Here is a 21,042-nt window from a genome sequence, read left to right as displayed (position 1 = left end):
CTGTCCAATAAGATTTGATGAATGCACTATTCCATTAATTTTACCTTTTTTGTTGAATAAATTATTTGACAAATAATGGTAAAATTCATCAAATAAATTATCTGATGAATGTATTTTTTAAGTAATCGACTGGCTCTAATGAATATGCAGGCAGTTCCTTAATGAAAAGCATTACTCTACTGTTAGCCTGCTTTCATCACTCATATGTCACTTTTTTTTTTGTATTTTGCAACTGCAATCTGTATATTTTATTCATTTACCCATTCATTTATACATGGGAAGTTCAAAACAGTATGGTTAATCAATCACTGCATTTCTTAGAATATTTTTACTTTACGGTTGATTATTCATTACATTTATTACATACAAGAATGCTTAATAAAAAGAACTTGGCTTTCCTGAGGACACCTCTCCCAAGTTCCAAGCCAAGTTTACAAGAATGCTCTGAAAATTGCAGGGTCCATTTATAAGCCATTTCTGTAGTTGCAAACACAATTACGAATTGTTTCAAGAAACTGGAGCTTGAAACCAAGCCAGACACCTTCAAGGTCCCTGAAAACACACATTAGAGGAGTAAAACAAGGAAGAATGCACAGGAGCCACCTCCTCACTGCATAGCACAAGGATGTTTGGATAAAATCCACAGAGAGGATTAATTGGATGATGTTCAATTTTGGAAATGTTCCAGCCTCAAAGAGCAAGTCTGTATTTTGTTATTACAGAGGTGACCTCAACAAATGATACTAATAGGTTTATACTGTTAAATGGGAAATTGCACCTGTTAATGTTGCAACATGTCACACTTCTGAGTCTTGGTTCATCACAGAGGTATGCCAGTTTATTGTGACAGTGACAGCAGGTGCAAGAGTCAAGCCTGCATGACTGTCAATACTGCAAAGGTGCAAATCATGTTATCATGGGTGACTTTGAACTTGCTGCATGAAGCTCAGCTGAACAGATTTGATGGGAGAAAGCTGTGGGAGAGAGGTATATTAGAAGGGTTGCCTATAACTGCACTTGGAGTAGCAGTGATTCTTTTCCAAGTTTTCCTTTTAATGGCTAGTAGACTTTCATTAGTATGGTGTTAATAGTTTTTGCCCAACTTTTCCAAATGATGTAATTTCTACTGCCAGCTGGACAACAAATATATGGCTGTCCCTCACAATAGCTACAGGTGGGGGGAATTACGCTGTGTCCAAAGAATTTAAAAGGTGATGTTCCCAAAAACTTCAGCAATGCTGTATGAAGTCCTTACATAGGTCTGCTTCCACTCAACACAGAGCGGGCTGTCATTCCAGAGGTTGGGAAAGCCATGCAGAAGTCCTCCACAATGGGAAGGAGCTTTTTATTGGCTGACATTACATGCTTATCAAAATTGCAGCCACATTAACCTGCAGACAAATGGTTATTTCCTTTCTACACACTTCTTACAGTGAGATTATTATTGTAAGAGTGTTTTACAAAAGAAAAGAAAATGTCCTAGGGATTTTTTTTTTTTTTCATTTTCATACCTTTTATCTCTGGAGCTTATATTTGTATTTGCCTCAATCAGGAATGGATTGTGGTGTTTCGAAATATTTGTCCCTTAAAGCTTCTGATAAACTCACTTCTCTATTAAAAAGTTTAAATACTTGTTATAAATAATTTCTCCATACTTGTATGCTTTGATCTAATCTACTGCATAGTTTTAGCTAAAATGGTTGTGGTTCTAAAGATTACAAGTATTAGGAGAAAGAAATAAGTTGTAAAAATTATCTTCAGCTTGCAGCTTGCTTTACAAAGGTTTTAAATGCACTTTCTTTGCTAACTTCATCTAAAGAGTTTCTGACCCACTCTTTTTCATGTACAGTCACCAATCTAATAATAATAATATAATAACAATAACAACTTTTAGATGGGATCAATAAGGCCATTGCTTTGCACTTAAGAACTCTAATAGAACCTTAATATTAATAAGCAAACACTTTCAGAGGTAGTGTTTCTAGGCTTAGGCAATCAGAGGAGAACTTAGTTTGTACTCCAGATAAACGCTTGAGCTCCCTATGCTTCAATATTACTGCAGATTTAAAGTCCAAGGATGTGTTTGAAACAACGTACCCTGAGACAGAAAATCCATTGGTACGGAACCGATTCTGTTCTTCAGTGTTTACGTGGTTTCTCAAAGCCATATTACAGTATAATCCAAGGCACAAAACTCCTGGGTCTCCATTCACAGAAACTAGAAGGACTATTTGGTACGTGACTGTTTGTGCTGACAAGGATTTTAAGGCTTTTGTGCAAGAATCAGATTTGTGGTGAGCAGCTCTGCAGCAGCTTGATATCCAAACTCTCCAGGCTATCATGAAAAACCTTCAAACTCAATGCCATTAGTAGATGAACCTTGGGATTAAAGGTAAACTTGAAGCTGCCAGATTTTGCAGCTTTCTATATGGTGGTTGTGATGCCCTATCTAGTTATCCCAGAATAAAATTAACATTTCCTTTTCAGAGTCCTTAATTAGTAATATTTATTTTCTTTCATTAGGTGTGGGCAGAATGGAAATCTTGGAAAAAGATTGGCTTCTGTAATTAAAAGGACTTCCTAAGTGGCACTACTTTGGAAGGAGTTTAATCTTTGTTATGGTGGTGCCCATGCATATATGTGCCCAACAGGAAGACTGGGCAATGGAAACAGAATTACCACCACCAACGTGCCTTCCACTGAGCAGACATCCAACATCAATGTCATCTTCCAGAATCAGTGCCTATTTTCATAAGGTTTTCCAAATTTTCCTTAGAAAATAACCTGGGTAGAGTGCAAGCAAATTACCTAGCTCCCTGCACTCTTTGAAAACATCCCTCTTGCATTCCAGGCTTCAATTTGCTATCACCTCATCAAAACAAGCTGTCCAAACAGCTTGAAAAACTCACACAGCAGACAAAGCAGCTTGCTGAAAGTGAGTTGCCTTTCCTCCCAGGTCCAGTAGTGCATGATTATGAAGAGAAAATAATATAAGACAATAAAGGCACGCTAATACTGTGAAAACATGTTATCACCAAATACTTCCATAACACACCAAAAATAACAAAACAATCACAGGGCTATTTGCTGTCCAGCTACAGCTCCTTTCTGTGGCTTCCTTAGGCAAGGAAGCGGGATTTAAAAAAGAAACTGGATGCTATTGCGTTGGTACATAGGGCCCATATCAACTGCTATCAACTCCCCTATTTTCTTTTAATTTGCAGGGGTTGCTGGAAGATCTGGAGTATCAAAAAACAGCTACAACCCTCAGAGCCCAGCTTGCAGGATTTGCCTCTGTGGCCAGCTAGACTTGTATCAAAGCCACTACAGACCTGCTCTGCCTCTGTACTTTGTACCTAAAATCCCGCATTAGGCACAGCTCAGCTGGAGCTGAAAACAAGGTTACAGATGCATAAATTTGGGGCATTTTGTATATTTTGATAATGCAGTTTTCCTGTGCTAACAGTGCAGTGATACATCACTGCTCATAAATCTTCACCTGAAGGCAGATGAGGAATAGGAATGAGAGCAGCAACAAAAAAATCCCAGCCCTGCTAACTTCATGGAAGAAAGAGATAAGGTCCAAAGAGGAAATAGGAAATTGTCAACTTAAACCTAGAAGTTGTAAGAATTTCCTAGTAAAGGATGGTCTCACCCCATGATTTGGTTTCACTGTAGTAATCTTTTGGCTCTCAGGACCATCTGACCCCAGACACACGGATCCAAGGAGTGTTACGGTGCCGTGCCATTCTCAGAGTCTACTGTGCTCACCAGGAGGGTGAGATGGGGTGATCACTCTGCAGTTGCATCTAGCATGTTGTTCCCAGCCTATCCCCAATCTACAGTAGGAATTTGGGGTGGAATTTGACCAGAATTATACCTGATACCTTATTCAGCTTTGAAATGGCTAATGCATTGAAATAAAACTGTTTTACTATCATCCTGTGTGTGTTAGGCACTGCCACTTCTTTTTCACAAATCCTCATGTTTGTCACCAAATGGCTTAAAAAGCAACAAAGGGTTATAACTGACTTGACCGTAGATGTCACGAGGCCTCACCATTGCACCTTCTCCTCCTGTTAGCTCCAGCTATTGCCAGATCACTGTCAACCCACTCATACACAATAATACCCCATTACAGTTGGAATGGTTTGTTAAACTTTATAGCACTTAGAAATGCTCCCGAGGCACCAAAAATGTCTTGATTCAGAATTGAACATATAATACCTGCCAAATTTGCAGGTTTGAAACCACTTCCAATAAGAATTAAAAAGGCCCTCTTCACAGCTGAAATAGGGCTATCAATACTTGACTTGTCTGCCTATGTGAAATAGCGGGTTCTTTTCTCTGACGTCGCAATTTAGTTTAAAATAGCTATGATGATGACAGGGTACATGTGAGTGATAAAACCATAAAGATGACAGTCTAATCTTACAAAGATGACCGATCACTGATAAAAGATTAAGTCACACAACATTTGAAAAACCAGATTATCTGTCTGCTAGGATAGTGTCTGTGTACACCTCCTGCTGAGCCATGCTGAGATGCCAACGACGTAACAAAGATGCTACTTCTTAAAAACCAGAAATGCTTCACAGAATTTTTCAAACCATTGGGATAAAAGCAAGAAAGCAAGTAAGAAAAAAGGCTGTGATCTTATACTGAGCTTTTCTTGTCAAACATTCATTTTTCAGGCTAGCAAAGTATTTAGATGTACAGCATATAAATAATTTAGAGACACTATAAAAAGGTCTAAATTAGCCAATTCTGCCCTATAATTAGCACTCGCAGCAATGCTGGCAATGGGTGGGTGATTATTAAACACCTTTTATTATCGGTTTTATGTAGTACTATAAAAAATGAAAATTATACTTACAAGAATTATTAGACATGCTGGTCCTATAAAACTCCATATAAAGTTATTCTTTGTGCTGAGCCAACATCTGAAAAGTAAACAGCAGAAAACTCCTTGAAATGTGCATTTGTGACTATTGCAACCTTATGATTTGAACACAGAAACAGTGACTTACACTTCCGTGGTGCCATAGTACTTGTATCCCAGTGCAGCGGAGATTCCAACAACCACAGCTGGACTGACGTAGCCAAAGACATAGAAATTCTTGTGCAAGAAACCCTTGTTGTAGATGACGCCCACAACTATAAGGTAGAGGTGAATACCTTCAATGCACATCCATGCAAAAGCAGCTAGAAGGAAATAATGGAGTAATCCAGCAGTAATTGAACAGAAGAGCTAGAAATTCAATCAGAGAAAGCAAGAGTCATAATTCGATTAATATGTCTCTGTTAATACAACAACATATGCACAGCAACCTGGGAACTAAAGTGGTGGTCCAGCAGCCCAGTTTTAATGCTGAGTGAAAAGAACTTGGCCTGCACCCACAAGCATACTTGTTCATTAGTGTTTTGTGTAGCCACTGGTAAAATAAAGAGACTACATTCAACTGTTAAAATTGGTGCACGGTCTCCCAGAAAAGCTGTATGAACAAATTGACAAAGTTGGTGTCATAGTTACAGCTGAGTAGCCTATATGCTTTCCTGATCTAAACAAAGTTCATTTTTATGATTTTGATAACAAGTTAATTAGGCAACACAAGGAATTATTTCTGAAATAAACTTTTGTTAATACAAAGCGTTTGTAAAATGATGTTTCTCAATCAATCAATACTGGAGTGCTACTTCAGGGATAGCAGCTCATATTTTTTCAAGTAATTTTAAATCTGATTCAGCTACTTATAGTAGGGGTATTTTGATAATTTATGCATAACCTAATTTCCTAAAATTAATCTGAGATGCAAAAATCAACAGCCCAGCTTGTATGAGAAGCAACAGGGACAGGTCAAGACCTCACATGTAGAGTGGGAAGGGGTCCTCCAGCCAACAGTGCAGTATCTTAAATGCCAGCTTGGGACTGCAGCCCAGCCTGGCTTTTAGGGGAGACTGTCACCCGGACAGCCACCAGCGTGGCTTTGTGCAGCACCCAAAGACATGTGAAAAGTAAAAATGCTAACCACATTGGGACCACAGTCTCAGCCAAGGTGACAAAGTTCAAATGAAACCCATGGAGCAAAGTCAATACACACCAGCTCAGATGAAGATCCTGCTTCTTTAAAATGACCATTTGGTATCTCCTGTCACTAGACTGGGAAGTCAACGTCACTAGAATATTCATGCTGATGCATCTTATACTGTATATTTACAACACAAAATCAAGATACAAGTGACAGCTACCCACCTTATTGTTGTTCATGTTAATTCCAATCAGAAAAATCAGTTCTGCCAGGAAAAGGCTGCAGCAGAGGTTTTTGTGAATTGTCGTTCTAGTGCTCTGAATTTCACTGAAGAACCAGAATGTAAAAATGCACATGGAGAGGCAAATCAACGAAATAATTATTCCTAGCTGAGTGATTCTTGTAAGAATGTTATAATTTGTAACACCCTGGGGGAAAATTATAATATAATATTTAAAAGAATAGCTTTGCACCTTCTCAAGAAAGACTTTATTCTATAATACAGTTCTTTTCGTCTTTTCTACAAAATATTAATCAAAACTGTTTGTAGAGTTTCACTGCAAATGTACACTTTGGATAATCCAAAAAGTATTGTTTTTTTGTGAGACAGATATAATTCTAGGGGAAATTAGTAATGAACTGTATATATTCCTGCTCCGGCATTTTCTGATATTTCTTAACAAAACTTTTTTTATTAACTTCAGTGTCTCCTAATATGATTTTAAAAATCAGATCATTTTAGTGAATGACAAATACACTGGCAGTAGGACATATATTAATATGACATGAACATTTTCTAATATAAAAGGACTTATCACAGCAGTGACTTAGATAAGCAAAATTGAATAACCGTCTGACTAAATTTGCAACATGATCAAAACAAGACTCTGAAATAACGGTCACTTCAAACAGATGCTATTGCAGATATGTAACATGAACATTCTCCGAAAGAACACAGGCTATTTTAATATTGGATGAGAATATGTTCTGTATAGGAATACACTTTACATTTGCTGCTTGATATTTGCACAAAGCATCTCTGAAATACATGACTGTGCATCAGCATAAAGATAGTATTCAGCTGACCATAAAATGCATCTAAGTATTATTTTTTGTAAATAAAGGACCAGAGATTATTCTCCTCCCAGCCTTCTTTTCAAAATAACTGTGTAAGTACCTGCAAAGGTTTTAAATTTGAACTGAAGACTTAGAATGCTATTTAGCAACCAGGAAACAGTCTCTATCAGCATGAAATTCACAGTGTGAGAGAAATCTCTCAATACAGTATATTCATGCTAATGTTCTGCTTGCTGTCAGTCCTGATACCTTATAAAGCTGCCTCCTGAGGCAGGACCTGAGCTCCTGCAGATCCCCACATAGACCCCAGAAATCTATGGGGCCTCTTAATATAAGAAGGACATAAATTGAGTGGTCATTCTCACTCACAATTTTGTGCTGGTCATGAGTGTCCATGGTTAATAGTCATAAAATTCAAATTGATTATGCTGTTTCAAACTCTCAGGAGAGAATTTAAAACAGATGTTTAGATGCCAAGGTTAGACAAATGGGTGGCAAAGTTTTGTGAGAGAGAAATCCAGGGCCATATGGTTACTGACCACCAATGAATGCCAGTTAAATCCCACAGCAGTCTTAAAGTGGGATTTAAAATTAAAAGCAATGCACCAAAAATAAGCATAACAGACTGTGTATTTGGAACAAGATACTTTGCTGCATCACTGCTCTGTAATACTGCAGAAAGGACATAAGGAAATTCAGACACATATGGGAGGAATTTTGTTTGCTCTGTGCACAATAAATTGTGTGTTTGTTGAACAAAAACAAGAGGCAACCTAAAGGGGGAAAAGCACATAAGTTGCACTGGAATAAAAACATAAGACATGGAGAGAGGAGAAAGTGTCAGGTAAAACACTACATTAAAATAGCACTTACAACAGAGCCACCTGAGGACATCAAAACAGCAAAATGAGTCAGATGATTACATTTGCATGAGATATGAGTGGAGTTGGAATGTGTCAGCTCACAGCCTTCTGTAGCCCAGTTGCCATTCATTGTGTCTGCTGAGTAGTTCCAAAATGCACATTTAATATCTTTATCCGCAGTCTGGAACAGAAACAAGATGTTTTACCGATGGCAAAAGGCAGGATATTTCCCATCAAGAGACCTTTCTTATGTTAGCCAGCACAATTCATTAAAAATTGCTTGTTACCCTTGGAAGGTTGTGAAACTAAAAGCACATTCTGCAAGGCCTATTCCAAGCAATTAAAACATGACTGGGGATGGAAGCATTTTATCCACATAGCTAACACCCCACCAAACATGTAGTCTAATCAGATCACTGAACGCTTCTGGCACTTGCAAAGGTGTTGGAATTTTTACCTACTGAAAACATTGTTATATATATACCCCTGCACCTGCTGAACATGGACTAAACCCCAAGGTTACAGCCACATTGCTTGTCCTGCTCATTTTCCCTTCCAAATGAGTAGCTCAAAAACGGAGACGTACTCTGTGCATTTTACAAAGAAATCTGGGATAAAGCCAGGGTCGTATCACACCTGCTGTATCAGGTGTGACAACAGCGATCGTTAAGACCATTAGTATTATTTATTACACTTAATGCTTACTAACACTAGTCAAAGATAAGGTCCCCACTGTACTATAGGTTGTATAAAAATATGCAAATTTATGTAAAGGTGATCTCTAGCTCAAGTATTAGAAGGCAAATAACAAATTTAAAAGCTGCATAACAAAGGTTAACACCTTGTCCCACTGCCCACCTCCCTACAGAGTAACTCTCTTGTTATGTTTCTGATTAATACTTTGTGCCATGTAAGGTGTTTCTTCACATACAAGTCAGCAAAACCTAGGTAATATTGGAAGTAAAACTTAGCTTTTAATAAATGTGTTTAGATTTCAGAAATAACAAAAATTGCAGGTTCTGCTATTACCTCCTAGCTCCAGGATAACTTTTTGTGTTAACTGTGAAACATTTCTTCACTTCTTTTAGGGTGCATGCTTAACCATCTCATAAAATTTCAGAAAAAAAACGCCTACTAAAACAGAAGAGTCAAGATCTTGTAATAATCTCTGGTTCAGGCATCTACATTTTATCCATACTATAATCCAGCAAAGATGGTATTTCTGCTCTTGCTTTAGTCCCATAGCAATATTCAGCTGTATCATATTTAGTTAATTGCACTTAGGATGTCACATTTGAGATCAATCTTATTAGAGAAATAAATGACAAACATCAGCAAACAACAGAATTATGTCTCAGTATATCACTGCAGGTATGGTTACATCGCATAAAATGATTAGTTATTTTTATGTTTTATTTGATAATAAAAAAACCCTTACCTTGGCATACTTTAAGGTAAATGTTATTTTCTCGAGCTCATAGAGTGTAGGTGGATTTGAGCTAATTGCAACAGCTATAACTGATGAGCTTACTGTCTGTCTCTGCTCTGAAGTATCTTTCGAGGAGCGGTTTTTAGGCGATGAAAGCAAAGAACCAATATTGCTATACCGCAGAAAGACAACTGCAACAGTGCCTATCAATCAAACAGACCATGTTTAGCAGTTTGTGCGGTTTTTTATAGAAGAACAAAATTGAAGACATTAAGGAAACAATAAACAATAGACATTATTACGGCTATTGCATAAAATATGCAAAACAGATGGAATCTTTGTGGAATACTTATAAAAATGTTTTAGAGACAATGAAATATAGCTTTATTTAAAACAACATAACTGCCATTAGAAATAAAAATGTGTGTTCGCATTGGAAATTCTAATTAGGTACATGAATATATATTTTTTTCTAGAGTAATATATGCTTGCTGCTGCTCTGCAATTGGCTACACATGTGGTGTTAGGTCTCATAAACTCAAAAGGCTCAGACCTGAACTAAATCCTAGGCCTCTCTGAAGCATCTGGGGGGCTTTGACTTCCATTACAGTGGAGCCAGGATGGAAGACACGTAGGGAGAAGGAAAGCAAAAGGTATTTCTGGACACAGTGCTGATCTGAAGGAAACGTCATGATTTTTCTCCCTGAGATAAACCACACGTTTAGCTACTGATAGGTGGTGAGATCCAGACTAGCTGGAAGACTAACATTTAAAAAATCTTTTCTATATTTATTAGGTTAATTGATTTAATTCCAGACCTGTTTAAACACCTTTATTTATTTTTAGTGGTGACAGTAGTTGTAAGCCATTTCTGAAGCACTCTGAGGTCCAAGCCAAGATCTGGGACTTGCTGCTTTTAGTACTGAACAATACATGTTCTTGCTCCAGTGAGTTACTCCCTAAACAGAGAAGATGCACCCATTTTTGGAGGAGTAACGTGGAGTTTAAGGGGCCGGTCCAAAGTCACACAGCAGGTCTATGGCTGAGAAAAGGATAAAGCTCTGGTCCCAACATCCAGTGTTAAAACTCATTGGATACTCACTGCACCACTAGAAAAGTTAGAAATATTAGTCTTGAGACTATAAAGGAGTAGGAGATATGGTGAAAAAATACCTTGACTCCTCTGTAGTCAGCAGGGCTGAAGCTCAGCCTTGGCAAACTGCGTATCTGGTTATTTACTAGTGGGTACAAGTCCATGCAACACGTTTATTAACCCACCTACTCTCTAACCTTTGTTTCTTACCATTATGGTGAGATTCCTCTCTCTTCTTTGGAGAGATCTTTATGTAATCTCCCCCCGTGTATACATGAGGGTGAATGTGTTTCATGTGGTGTGAATCAAAAGCGAAAACCTTGAGTGCTGCAAAAGAAGAAAAATACTGTACAAATCACAGCTCCATTACAGTCTACCATAATTTACAGTTGGTTTAATAAATGTGCTATTGGATTGCATAATTACCATGAATTTAAAGAATATATCATAGTGCCAAATATTTCAAGAAAAATGCCATTAATATAACACGTTTGCTTAAACCTCTATGTTTTGTTATTTTCATGCATACATTTTGCTCTCATACTTTTTACTCTTTCCATAAAAAATATGGTCTTTTATTTACCTCGCATTAAATTAGGCACTGGAAAGAACAATGTAGGTTTACTTTAGGAAGAGCTATTGCTTTATTAAAAATGTGTTTCTGAAAGGGACCACAAATCACAATTATAAAAAGCAAAGCATAAAGTTCTCTACTGAACAGTAACATTTGATAAAAGCCAATTTTTGAAAAGTATATATTTTATAGTTATCTATCCATGCTACAAAATGCACATTGCACCATGAAATAATGATGTGTCTTGTCAAAAAGCAAACAAACAAGCATCACCCCTCAGGACAAAAACTACATTAGAGGACATTGAGCTCTTTACTTGCTTCATTATAGTGCTGAGTTTCAATCACCCAGGATGGGAACAAAAAAAAAAAATAAAATCAATCAGGTCTTTTTTAAAAAACAAACCAAAACAACAACAACCAAATCGAAAACTTGACTGTTGGAGGAATATCACTAAGCTAGACCATCTGCATTGCTTATAGCACAGCACACAAAAATAATATGAGCTATTCAATAGACCAGCTGTCAGAAAATGTTTGTCAGGACGTAAGACATAGTTTTCTGTGGCTACAGCTTTGAAAAGCTTGCAGTTCAAGAGCTTGCACCATAAATAACAGTGGGGAGAGAGGGGTAATGCTGTAGGTCTTGTCCCAAAATAGATGTGTGGGGCACATATGAGCCCTGTGGAAGATATATTTATGCTGAAAAACCATAAAAAAATACAGTGTTTGGGTCCAATTTGGAAAAGAGCTCATACAGTTTCACATTTCAGAACAAAAGCGAGCAAAAAAATCATTGACCTTTCACCATGGAAATTCCTCCCAGTTCTCTGTATCACCTTTTTTTGTCACCTTGGTCTGATTGACAACTACCCTGCCACTGGAGGCTGCACATGAATTCTCCTTTCTCGACTTTCATGGCCTCAGCTCTGCTACCACGAGAGCCTCTGCTTTCAGTGCTAGTGATGGGCAAATGGGGACTTTATAGCCAGCTCTGTATCTGCTGCAGAGCCAGAGGTGCTCTGCACTAACATAAACCTGCTTCTATAGAGTTCATGTCATGGAAAATATCTGTCCCTATTTTTTCATCACTCTGGCTAATTTAGTTTCAGAAAAGTGAGGGAAGAACAGGTGGTTTGACCTGCCTCGGAAGTAAAGGAGGAATCTTTCTTATCAAGTCATCTTATAAAATGGCAAACCAGTAAGAGGCACTGAAGGACTGTACTGAATCTGAAATAAGAAATCAGGTCACATACAGGTTGGGTACATTCAGAAAAATAAAGATGAAAGAGTGGCCATTGCCAAAGGAATGAGCAATGCTGTATTAGGATTTTCAAAAGCAGCTCATATTAGCCTTATTCTAGTCCCATTGAAGGAATGGTAAAGCTGTTATTACCACAGAAAAATCAGAAGTTGGTGTGAAGACACCTGCATGCAGGGAGAAGGTAGGAGAGCAAAACGCTGCAGTTGAGACTGACCAATCAATTCTCCTCCTCTGAAATTCCTCTTAAAATGAGAAATTTCTTTGAAAAGAAAGCCACTTAAGATCAGACTCACTAGATATAACCCTTATTCCAAGTTCATTTACAACACCTTCACTGAACCAAAAAGAGTGAAAATCCGTATAGAGCAAATCCAAATTTCATTCCACTGGTGTTTTTTTATGCATATAAGATGCATGGGATAATTTTGTGCATATAAGTTGAATCTGGATTCACTGTGACAATGTGACTATAAGGAGAGATTGAAAGAGAATCTGAAAGGACAACTTCCTACAGCCTCTTGTTTTTTCCGGGCTCTGGGCTCAAACATTCAATCTTTGAAAATTAGGATACCTACACCGAGAGTCAGATGCTAGTTATGAAACTCACAAATTAACACCTGCGTTTTTCACATAACACCATTTCTAATCTTCATAATTGTGCTGAAAAACTCCTCAGTGTAATCCATATCTAGAGTATACCTTAGATTAATTTTCTTTATCCTACCTATATCACTCGCATTAACATCTAGCTGTGTTGTCTTTTTGAAGTTCTGCGACATGAGAAGCGTCGCTTGTTCTGCAGTATGAAGCAGCTTAGTCAGGCTCGGTCTTTGGTTATCTACAGGAAGCTCTTCCCAGACTGTAATTTTGTCTTTTTGTAAAAAATTGTTCACAGTGTTAACCAAAACCTGTAAATAAAAAAGTATTTTTAAGTGGAGGAGTCATACGTATTTGTAAAATAAGAAATAAACCCACAACTTTAAGGCTTGATTCACTCACGTTAATGGTTGTATTAAGAAGTTCTTCATTATCAGAAGTAGAGTAACGCATGGTATCCAACGATGAATAGGATAGTGCTTCAACATATGAAATCACATCTACAGGTAAAAGCGGTCCCAAAGTATTTTTATTAATTTCTTGCAGCATCTCCAAGGGTGTTTTTAAATGATTAATCTGAAAAATACAAGAACTCGCATCTTTATGAAAGTAAAGACACATTTCTGCAAGTGAAAGTATCTCCAATGCAAATGATTGATTTCTCTGAATTAACATACGGGCTTTTAAGGTGTGTGTGTGCATAAAATGAGGCACTATTTAAATCAGCAGGTTGACCTATAAAATAATGGTGTTAAGCATGTCTGGTATAACGCCAACAATCAACTATGATTAAAAAACCAGTGTCATGTGCTATCATTACACATTGGTGGTTTTTTGGGTTTGTTTGCTGGTTTTTTTTTTTTTCTCACAACCGCAGCTCAGTTTTATTTATCCTAGTGCTCCAAAATGAGCTGGTAAATGTTCTGCAAAAATAATTAAATATCAGTCATATGGTTACTCCGTTGACTCTTGTTAAATTTTAGCTGAAGAGGTGGGAACAGATGGGCAGTATTTGTATATTTTGTAGTTGTTTTTTTACAAATGTAGATTATAAAGCATGTAGTTTAGTGGAACTGTACTGCCTGTTTCACCTTCACTGCTTCATCTTATGAACTGCTAAATACACTTAAAAGCCACTTAGTTTAAAAAAGTAATAAGCTAAAAATGGTGAGATGAAGATCAAGCTTACATGTTTTGGTCTCATGGCTGAATAGGAAAAGAATTCTTACTTCACGATACTGATATCTAATGAGATTTTATCCATCAACCTCCCCTTGACAACTGATTCTGTAAGATCCATAGTCTCTGCTGCTGAACAGTTTTTATGCAGCTTGCTTCATCTTTGCAGCTGAATAGAACTAGAACACAGGCTAAAAACTAGGCTAAAATCTAAACACTGTTATTTACATAAAATTGAAGTATTTTGAATTATTACTTTGATTTAAGTTTAGTATGACTTTATATTACCAAAAATTCTCACTCTAAGATCCTGCTGTGGCCTTTATCATGTTTTTGCATGTAAATGTGGTAAGCATGCATTATATTTAAAATAATGTATTACATTGCAGGTTAACATAGAAAGCATGTTAATACAATGTATATCTTACACTAGGTTAATAATAACCTTTAAACTAATATATTTCTGAGTCTCATAAATTTGGCAAACTGCTTAATATAAAATGCAAACATATACAATTTGTTTTAATTTATTTATGCTTATGTTTCATTTATCCTTTTAAATTAGACAGTACTATCGCTGTAGACTAATGAATGGTGAATTCATTAATATTTTTTCAATTTGCTTCAGGAATCTCTGCTTCTGGTGAAAAAAAATCTGGAGTCCGGAGTCTTTGAGTCTATAAATTGCTTTGAGAAGTAAATACACTAGCGTACTAGGATGTTATTGCTCCATTTTCTATTTTGTCACTTGTTGACATTACTTTTGTAAGCTATCTTGCTGCCTTTCACTCTGAACAAGCAAATAATTGCACATCAGTAAATGCAGCAGTGTGTAACTTCAGAAATTACAGGAACAGCTGAGTGATTACCACACTTCTGAATTTTTCATGCATCATGACTCCCTTTGCTGGAAACAGAACACACTGATTCCCAGCAAGTTATTATCATGATTTGAACATACAACCCAGTTCAAATAATTTGAAATTATTAAAAAGACTTCTGTAAACATGCTTAAGTTCAATTGTATGCTCGAAGCGTTCGTTAAAAGCTCCTTAAGAACCATTATAATCGAAATAACAGTTTCAAACAGAAACAATTAAAGGATTTGGAAATTAATCTATAAACCAATGCTACTTACTCCAGCTAAAGTTCTATTAATATGTTCAGTTATACAGTCTTTGTATAACTCACACTTGGCCTTCGGATTTTCTGTAGAAATAAAAAAGAAACTAATTATATATTGCAGTTTAATCAATATTCAATATATACTCATTGTAAGAGCTCTTGTCAAAGGAATTCCCAAACCACCAGCATTCTGAATTTATGCACATAAGACACATGACTCCATTCTCAAACTTCCAACTACTAAGACTTTGTTTTGGCCAAAGTTACAGCACTGGATTGGACTCTGAGCTTTTGTTTTACTCAGGTAGTGACTTTGGCCCCTTTCCTTGGGACGTTTACAGGTGAGGTTAAGAGACAGCTCAAATTTACAGAGAGGAGTACACATCTGACAACTATGAGGCAGTAACCATTATTTTGAATGGATTTCATCACACTGATTTGCAAAATACATGTACAAAATGATTATATTCTCAGGAAATGTAGATGCCACTGCCTTGCCTCTCTTTCATGTCTTGCTGATTAATCTAACCAAAGATAAAGAGGCACTGGTGAGTTTCTCAGAAGATGTAGCTCTATAATAACACATAAACCTTTATAATATCATGTACCTTGGCAGGAAGTGCCATCATTTGGCTTAAACTGCAATTTTCCTGTGGATGGTTGATAACCTTCCTTACAGGAGCAGTTAAACCCTCCATCCACGTTTTCACATTTTGCATGATCTCCACAGGCAACAGCTCCTTCATTGCTGCACTCATCTAAATCTGCAAATATCATGAGAAATTGAATTTTTTATTAAGTATTTACAGACTAACACCTTGCTGCTTTGTTGATAATGGCCCTGCACACCGCAAGCAGTTCCATAGTAAAATTCCATGGAATAACAAAAAGCAAAACCTAAAAAGGCAAAGTTAATGGCAAAGCACCTGCCAATTATAATACTTGGGGATTAGAAGGATAAATCTTAATTGATCATACTTTTATACCACCACTTTTATTACTACATAATACTGCATTGTTCATGTTTTAAAACCATGAGTGTAAATATTAATTCTATCGTAACAAAATGCTTGGCATGATGCAAATCATCTGAAACCTATTTTCCAGAGATTAGACTAAATAGATTTTCTCAGCCTTATGATTCAGTTAGACAAGAGAAAGAAAACTGCAGCTGTTTCTTTTAAGTCACGGCTTTAAAAAGATGCTGCAAAAGATCACTCTATCCATCTCGTTATAAGATTTAAGCTCTGTGCCCTTTAAGGTGCTTGGCATGCCTTTTTTAAAATCCAGATTTAAATTGCCTTTGCCTAAAATGGCTTTTGTGCTTCTAAATAATTTGCCATTAGGCAGACAGGTTCAGTAACTGGGTGGGGCATGGTCTAATAGTAAAACTGTTGGATTCCGGTAAGGGAATCCATGAATCGATCAATTTAGTAGAGCTGGGTACTAACTCCCTGGCTGAAGTAGAGATTATTTTGCATTATTTGGTTGGCTGAGGATAAAGATCAAATAACTCAACAGAGAAAGTAAACTGGGAACAAAACCAAATAATTCTGAAGAATGAAGTAATGGACTGTGAAGTGCTGCGCTGGAAAGGAGAAAAAAGTGAACAGCTTTGGGACAGGTATAGCTGATGAAAAGAGTTGAAAAATGAAGTATTGATACATGAGTAGATTTAAAGGAACAGTCTGAGAACTGAACTGAAGGAAAGTAAAGGTGGAGCAGGGAAGGGATGAACCAGAGAGGATGGCAAACCTAAGTTAAGAACTGGCACGACACTGAATTTGGGAAAGAAATTAAGATATTGGTGAAAGGAGAACTGATTAACTGGTTAGTGGAGGAGAACTACACCTGAGCTGATAGGAGACCTTTGTGCAGCCAGATGGGTGTTAAGAACAGGCGGACAGAAAGCAGCTGTAGGGGGCTGGAAATGACTATTGGTATATGGAAACTACTTTTGCACTTTTATTTTGATATGAGATTGTTAGTGAGTTTCAAAAAAGAGTGGAACAAAAATGAGCAATAATATACATGAAATAAGGTTGCTAAAAAAATGGAAATTGTGGAAAATTGGAAAAATGTACTGCATACTGTGGATACATCTGCGGAATACAGAAAGATGTCTGAAGGATACCTAGGAGCCATCTGCCTATTTGGACAGCATTTTTGGTAACTTCATAGAACTTTCTTTACTAATGGCAAGAAAGCCTCCATAAATAATTAGCTGCATGGGTTTTTCTGTTGAGTTGGGGTTTTTTTGGCTTTTTTTTTTTTTTTTTTTTTTTTGGCTTTTTTTCTTTAATACAGGGAAACTGTAAAATGCATTTAAACTTTTAATGGAGTATCCCAACAGTTTCTGCATTCACATGATCGTTGCTGTTCTGTGCATAATTCCCCAGTTTATAATCCTAGAGGTCTCCCTGGGTTTCAAGAAGATGGTTGAGGTCCCATCTCACCTTCTTCCCCCTATTTTCCTTGCTGAGCAGTGGATCTAATTTGCACCTGAAATGCTGTGTTTTAAGCCTGAGGTTCAGAAGCTGCCATTGAAAAGCCATTCAGAGTGGGCACAGTGCAGATGGGAAGGAGAGATGGGGCTGGAGGTGCGTTGCCCACCCCCCACCCCCCCAGCACAACCACCTCTGCTCTTCAGGGAGAACCGCCAAGGAGGTTGTATGTTTGAATGGGCTGGTACAAACACTGAAGTTTGAAGTAGAAGGTTAAATTATAATTATCTGCGTTAGCGCAATAGTTTGTTCCCATATTTAATGCCCCAAACTGCAAATGTTTCTCTTTAATGAACCGAGTTTTGCATTATCTGTATTTGTGTCACTTCTGTGACCTCAGTATTCATAGTCATGGAGCTAACCACGTTATACTTCAATGAATCTGGCGAAAGTGAAGAAAAGGGGGGGAAAAAGCAAGATATAGTGCTACTCATAATTAAATGCTGTCATTTAAAGACATAAGGCTAAAGTTCTTACTCTTGCCATTTAAATAACCTCTCACATCAGGACATTATAAAGCTTATTTTGAAACAAGTGGGTGCCTGCCAGTGCCCTGTTGTGTGACTCTGTGGAAGACAGAAAAACTTTGAATGAACTGAAGTGGCAAGAGTGAAAACCATGATAATAACAGTTTGTATATGAGGAACACCCATCAACCTTATACCAAAGATTTCTTTGGCCTTGTCAACTACATGGAGAAGGACACGTACATCTTAACAAGATACTTGACATATAATGCAGTGCTAACACACCAGCAAATGACAACAAGCTTTGCTAAAACTTATAATGACTTACAAATAAGTATTTGAATACTTTCCAGACAACCATTGCTAAGTATCAGGTTTCCATGTGATTTACTGATGCAAGTATTTCAAAATTAAGATATTTTGCTTTTCATGAACCTTTAGTTAGGTATATCAATTACTTGTCATTATTGGGCAGTCACACAAATTACGCTTCCCTTTGTAATTATGTCAGATATTAAGTGTAATGGAGATTTTAATGAGAACTCAGGATTATCAAAAACAACAGCAGAAACTCCAGCACCAAGGCACATCTCTGGCAAAAGGATGGCTATTTAAAGTCTGATAGAGACACCCTGTCGAGTATATGCAAATAGACTTTCTGCAGTTGAGTTGTCCATATGGAATGAATCCATATCACACTTATCTAATTTACTGTTTCCTGGAGAAAAAAAATCTCCTGGATGACAAAATTAAAAGGCAATATGCCTGATCTTGCAAGCTACTAATCAGTTTCGTATCCTTTTTAAATCAATGAGATTGTCAGGGGTAGCCAACAATTTGTGACAGTTACAAGAATACTGCTTTTAAGTTTCTGCTTTGAAATACTGTGTGCAGTAGCTGTAGGTTTTTGTTTCTTTATATTTTGTAGTTATGCCTTTTTAACCAAATATGCAATTGTTGGACCACACACGGACAACAGCTTGTCAGTGCTTTCAGCAATCCAATTTTATTTTAGCTTTGGGGCGAGGATCTCAAACCGTCCTCCTTGATCTACTATGGGAGCGGGACTGGGCTGCCAAGGCTTGCGAGAGCAATCTTCACAGACAACATTCCTGAGCAAAGGTTGAAGAACAGCAGCTTTTTAAACAGAAAAGCATTTGGCGCAGCTCTGCAAAAAGCCCTAGCTTTTTAGTAAATATTCAAAACAAATCCCGGAGCTGAACTTTGAAGCTTTTATAATAGCTCCGATCAGAAAAATATCACCAATACCACTTAGGCTAGTGTGAAAATAGATTTATAACCTTTTATTTTATTTCTGTGCTTTGTCACTCCTCATTTACTGCAGCAGGCAAGGAAATTCCAATTAAATTAAAAGTACTGAGAACAGTTATTATGTTCATTCTTGCCAATTACTGGATTGTACCTACATCGCTTTGATTCTTCACCAGTCAGTCAAGACAGCTTGATGTCTACATTATACCTTCTGCTTATTAGTAGCTTGCAAGTGATTGAAAAGTCCAGTTGCAAAGGACTAGATGTTCCCTCCCCGTGTCTCCATACTGCGGAAGGCAGCAGCATACACAAAGTAGAAATGAAAAAGCCTACGAATGCCACAGGTAAAAGAGAAGTCAGCAATGTGGCATAATGCTGTATCCCATCCACTGTACAGCTCCTCTGTCACAGAAAAAGGTGTGATGAAGAATGGGTGCCATCCCAGTGCTCACAGAAATACCTGAAGAAAACTAACAGCATGTTCCTGGAAAAGGCAGAGTGGCACGGATGTCACTTTCATTTTACAGATGGCCATTTTCACATTTTTACTCTGTTGACTGGGGTGAAAAAAAATAGGTTTATATTTCACCTTTTTATATGCAGCCAAACATTCAATAAAATGTGAAGTCTAAGGAAAAAGCATGGCTTTTACACAGTAAATAGATTTTAATAACTCATATTCAGGACAGCAGAAAAATATCATCTTCAGAAATATCACATCTCTGCATTCCTCTTTTTCTTCTTCATTTCCTTTCTCCTTCTCTTTCTCTCTCTCCCCCTTCCTACCCTCCAGTTCCTCCTCAAGCTGCATGTTTCATTGTCACCTCTTCACCAAATCTGCCTGATAACACAGGTGAAATAATGCTGAACTTCAACTTAAAACTCAACATTCTCGTTGGATTAAGGGTGAACTGATGGTTCCCGAAGCCATTGTCCCAAGTTTTCTTTTGATCCAAAGAAAGATCTACGTCAAGAGTTATAATCACTTTGTATTCAGAAGTTTAGCATAGTGTCCGAAGAGGGGAGGTACACGCATGCACATGCACATGGACTTCACACACACATGCGGTGCTGTACCATGCTCGCACCATTGGGAACTCCAGACAGATTTGATGGCATAAACAAATAGGTTGCTTACTGCCATACTCTCCAAAATGCAATCACTATCATTATTATTAAAGTTACTGCCATATAAACTATACACCTACCTTAAAAAGAAAACTTAAGACTTTGCAGAATTTGAAAATATTTGGGAGCCCTATAAACTTGGGTAGGATGGATACTTGGTAGCTCTGTCCTCCGGTTTGTCCTGGGTAACTTGCACTGAATTAACGATAACTTTGGTGTTTGCTTCAGCTGTGTGTGGTATGCCCTGAATACAGTACTGTCAGCTGCTCGTGTGCAACTTGTATCTACTACTTGTAGCAGCAGATCCATTGGGTACAAAATATCCTATTATGGTTTCCCTAACAGATAAAGTAGAAAATTAATTGTGGATCAAAAGGTTGTCTTTAGGACTCTCTGCTTGGTAAAGTAATTGGTACACTTGTTTAATGAGAAAAGGTGCCCA

At 37.3% G+C, this 21,042-nt stretch overlaps 1 protein-coding gene across 3 annotated transcripts in view; it reads right to left on the bottom strand.

Annotated features, from left to right (window-relative positions):
• ADGRL4 (adhesion G protein-coupled receptor L4) overlaps positions 1 to 21,042 on the bottom strand; it is a 76,857-nt gene that overhangs the window by 14,465 nt on the left and 41,350 nt on the right. For 2 of the 3 annotated variants that reach the window (XM_040610711.1, XM_040610710.1), the window contains 10 exons: positions 15,838 to 15,993; positions 15,243 to 15,313; positions 13,328 to 13,501; positions 13,053 to 13,236; positions 10,702 to 10,818; positions 9,408 to 9,601; positions 7,980 to 8,150; positions 6,254 to 6,457; positions 5,031 to 5,251; positions 4,877 to 4,943 (listed from right to left, as the gene is read on the bottom strand). In XM_040610711.1, coding sequence (XP_040466645.1) covers positions 4,877 to 4,943; positions 5,031 to 5,251; positions 6,254 to 6,457; positions 7,980 to 8,150; positions 9,408 to 9,601; positions 10,702 to 10,818; positions 13,053 to 13,236; positions 13,328 to 13,501; positions 15,243 to 15,313; positions 15,838 to 15,993 — 1,559 coding nt within the window. The remainder of the gene's footprint in view (positions 1 to 4,876; positions 4,944 to 5,030; positions 5,252 to 6,253; positions 6,458 to 7,979; positions 8,151 to 9,407; positions 9,602 to 10,701; positions 10,819 to 13,052; positions 13,237 to 13,327; positions 13,502 to 15,242; positions 15,314 to 15,837; positions 15,994 to 21,042) is intronic. The other variant, XM_040610712.1, reaches the window with a different exon arrangement.

Source organism: Falco naumanni, chromosome 11 (genome assembly GCF_017639655.2).
Source record: "Falco naumanni isolate bFalNau1 chromosome 11, bFalNau1.pat, whole genome shotgun sequence".
Lineage (NCBI taxonomy): Eukaryota > Metazoa > Chordata > Aves > Falconiformes > Falconidae > Falco > Falco naumanni.
The sequence above is the reverse complement of the archived record's forward strand: the minus strand, read 5'-3'. Positions and strand labels throughout refer to the sequence as shown.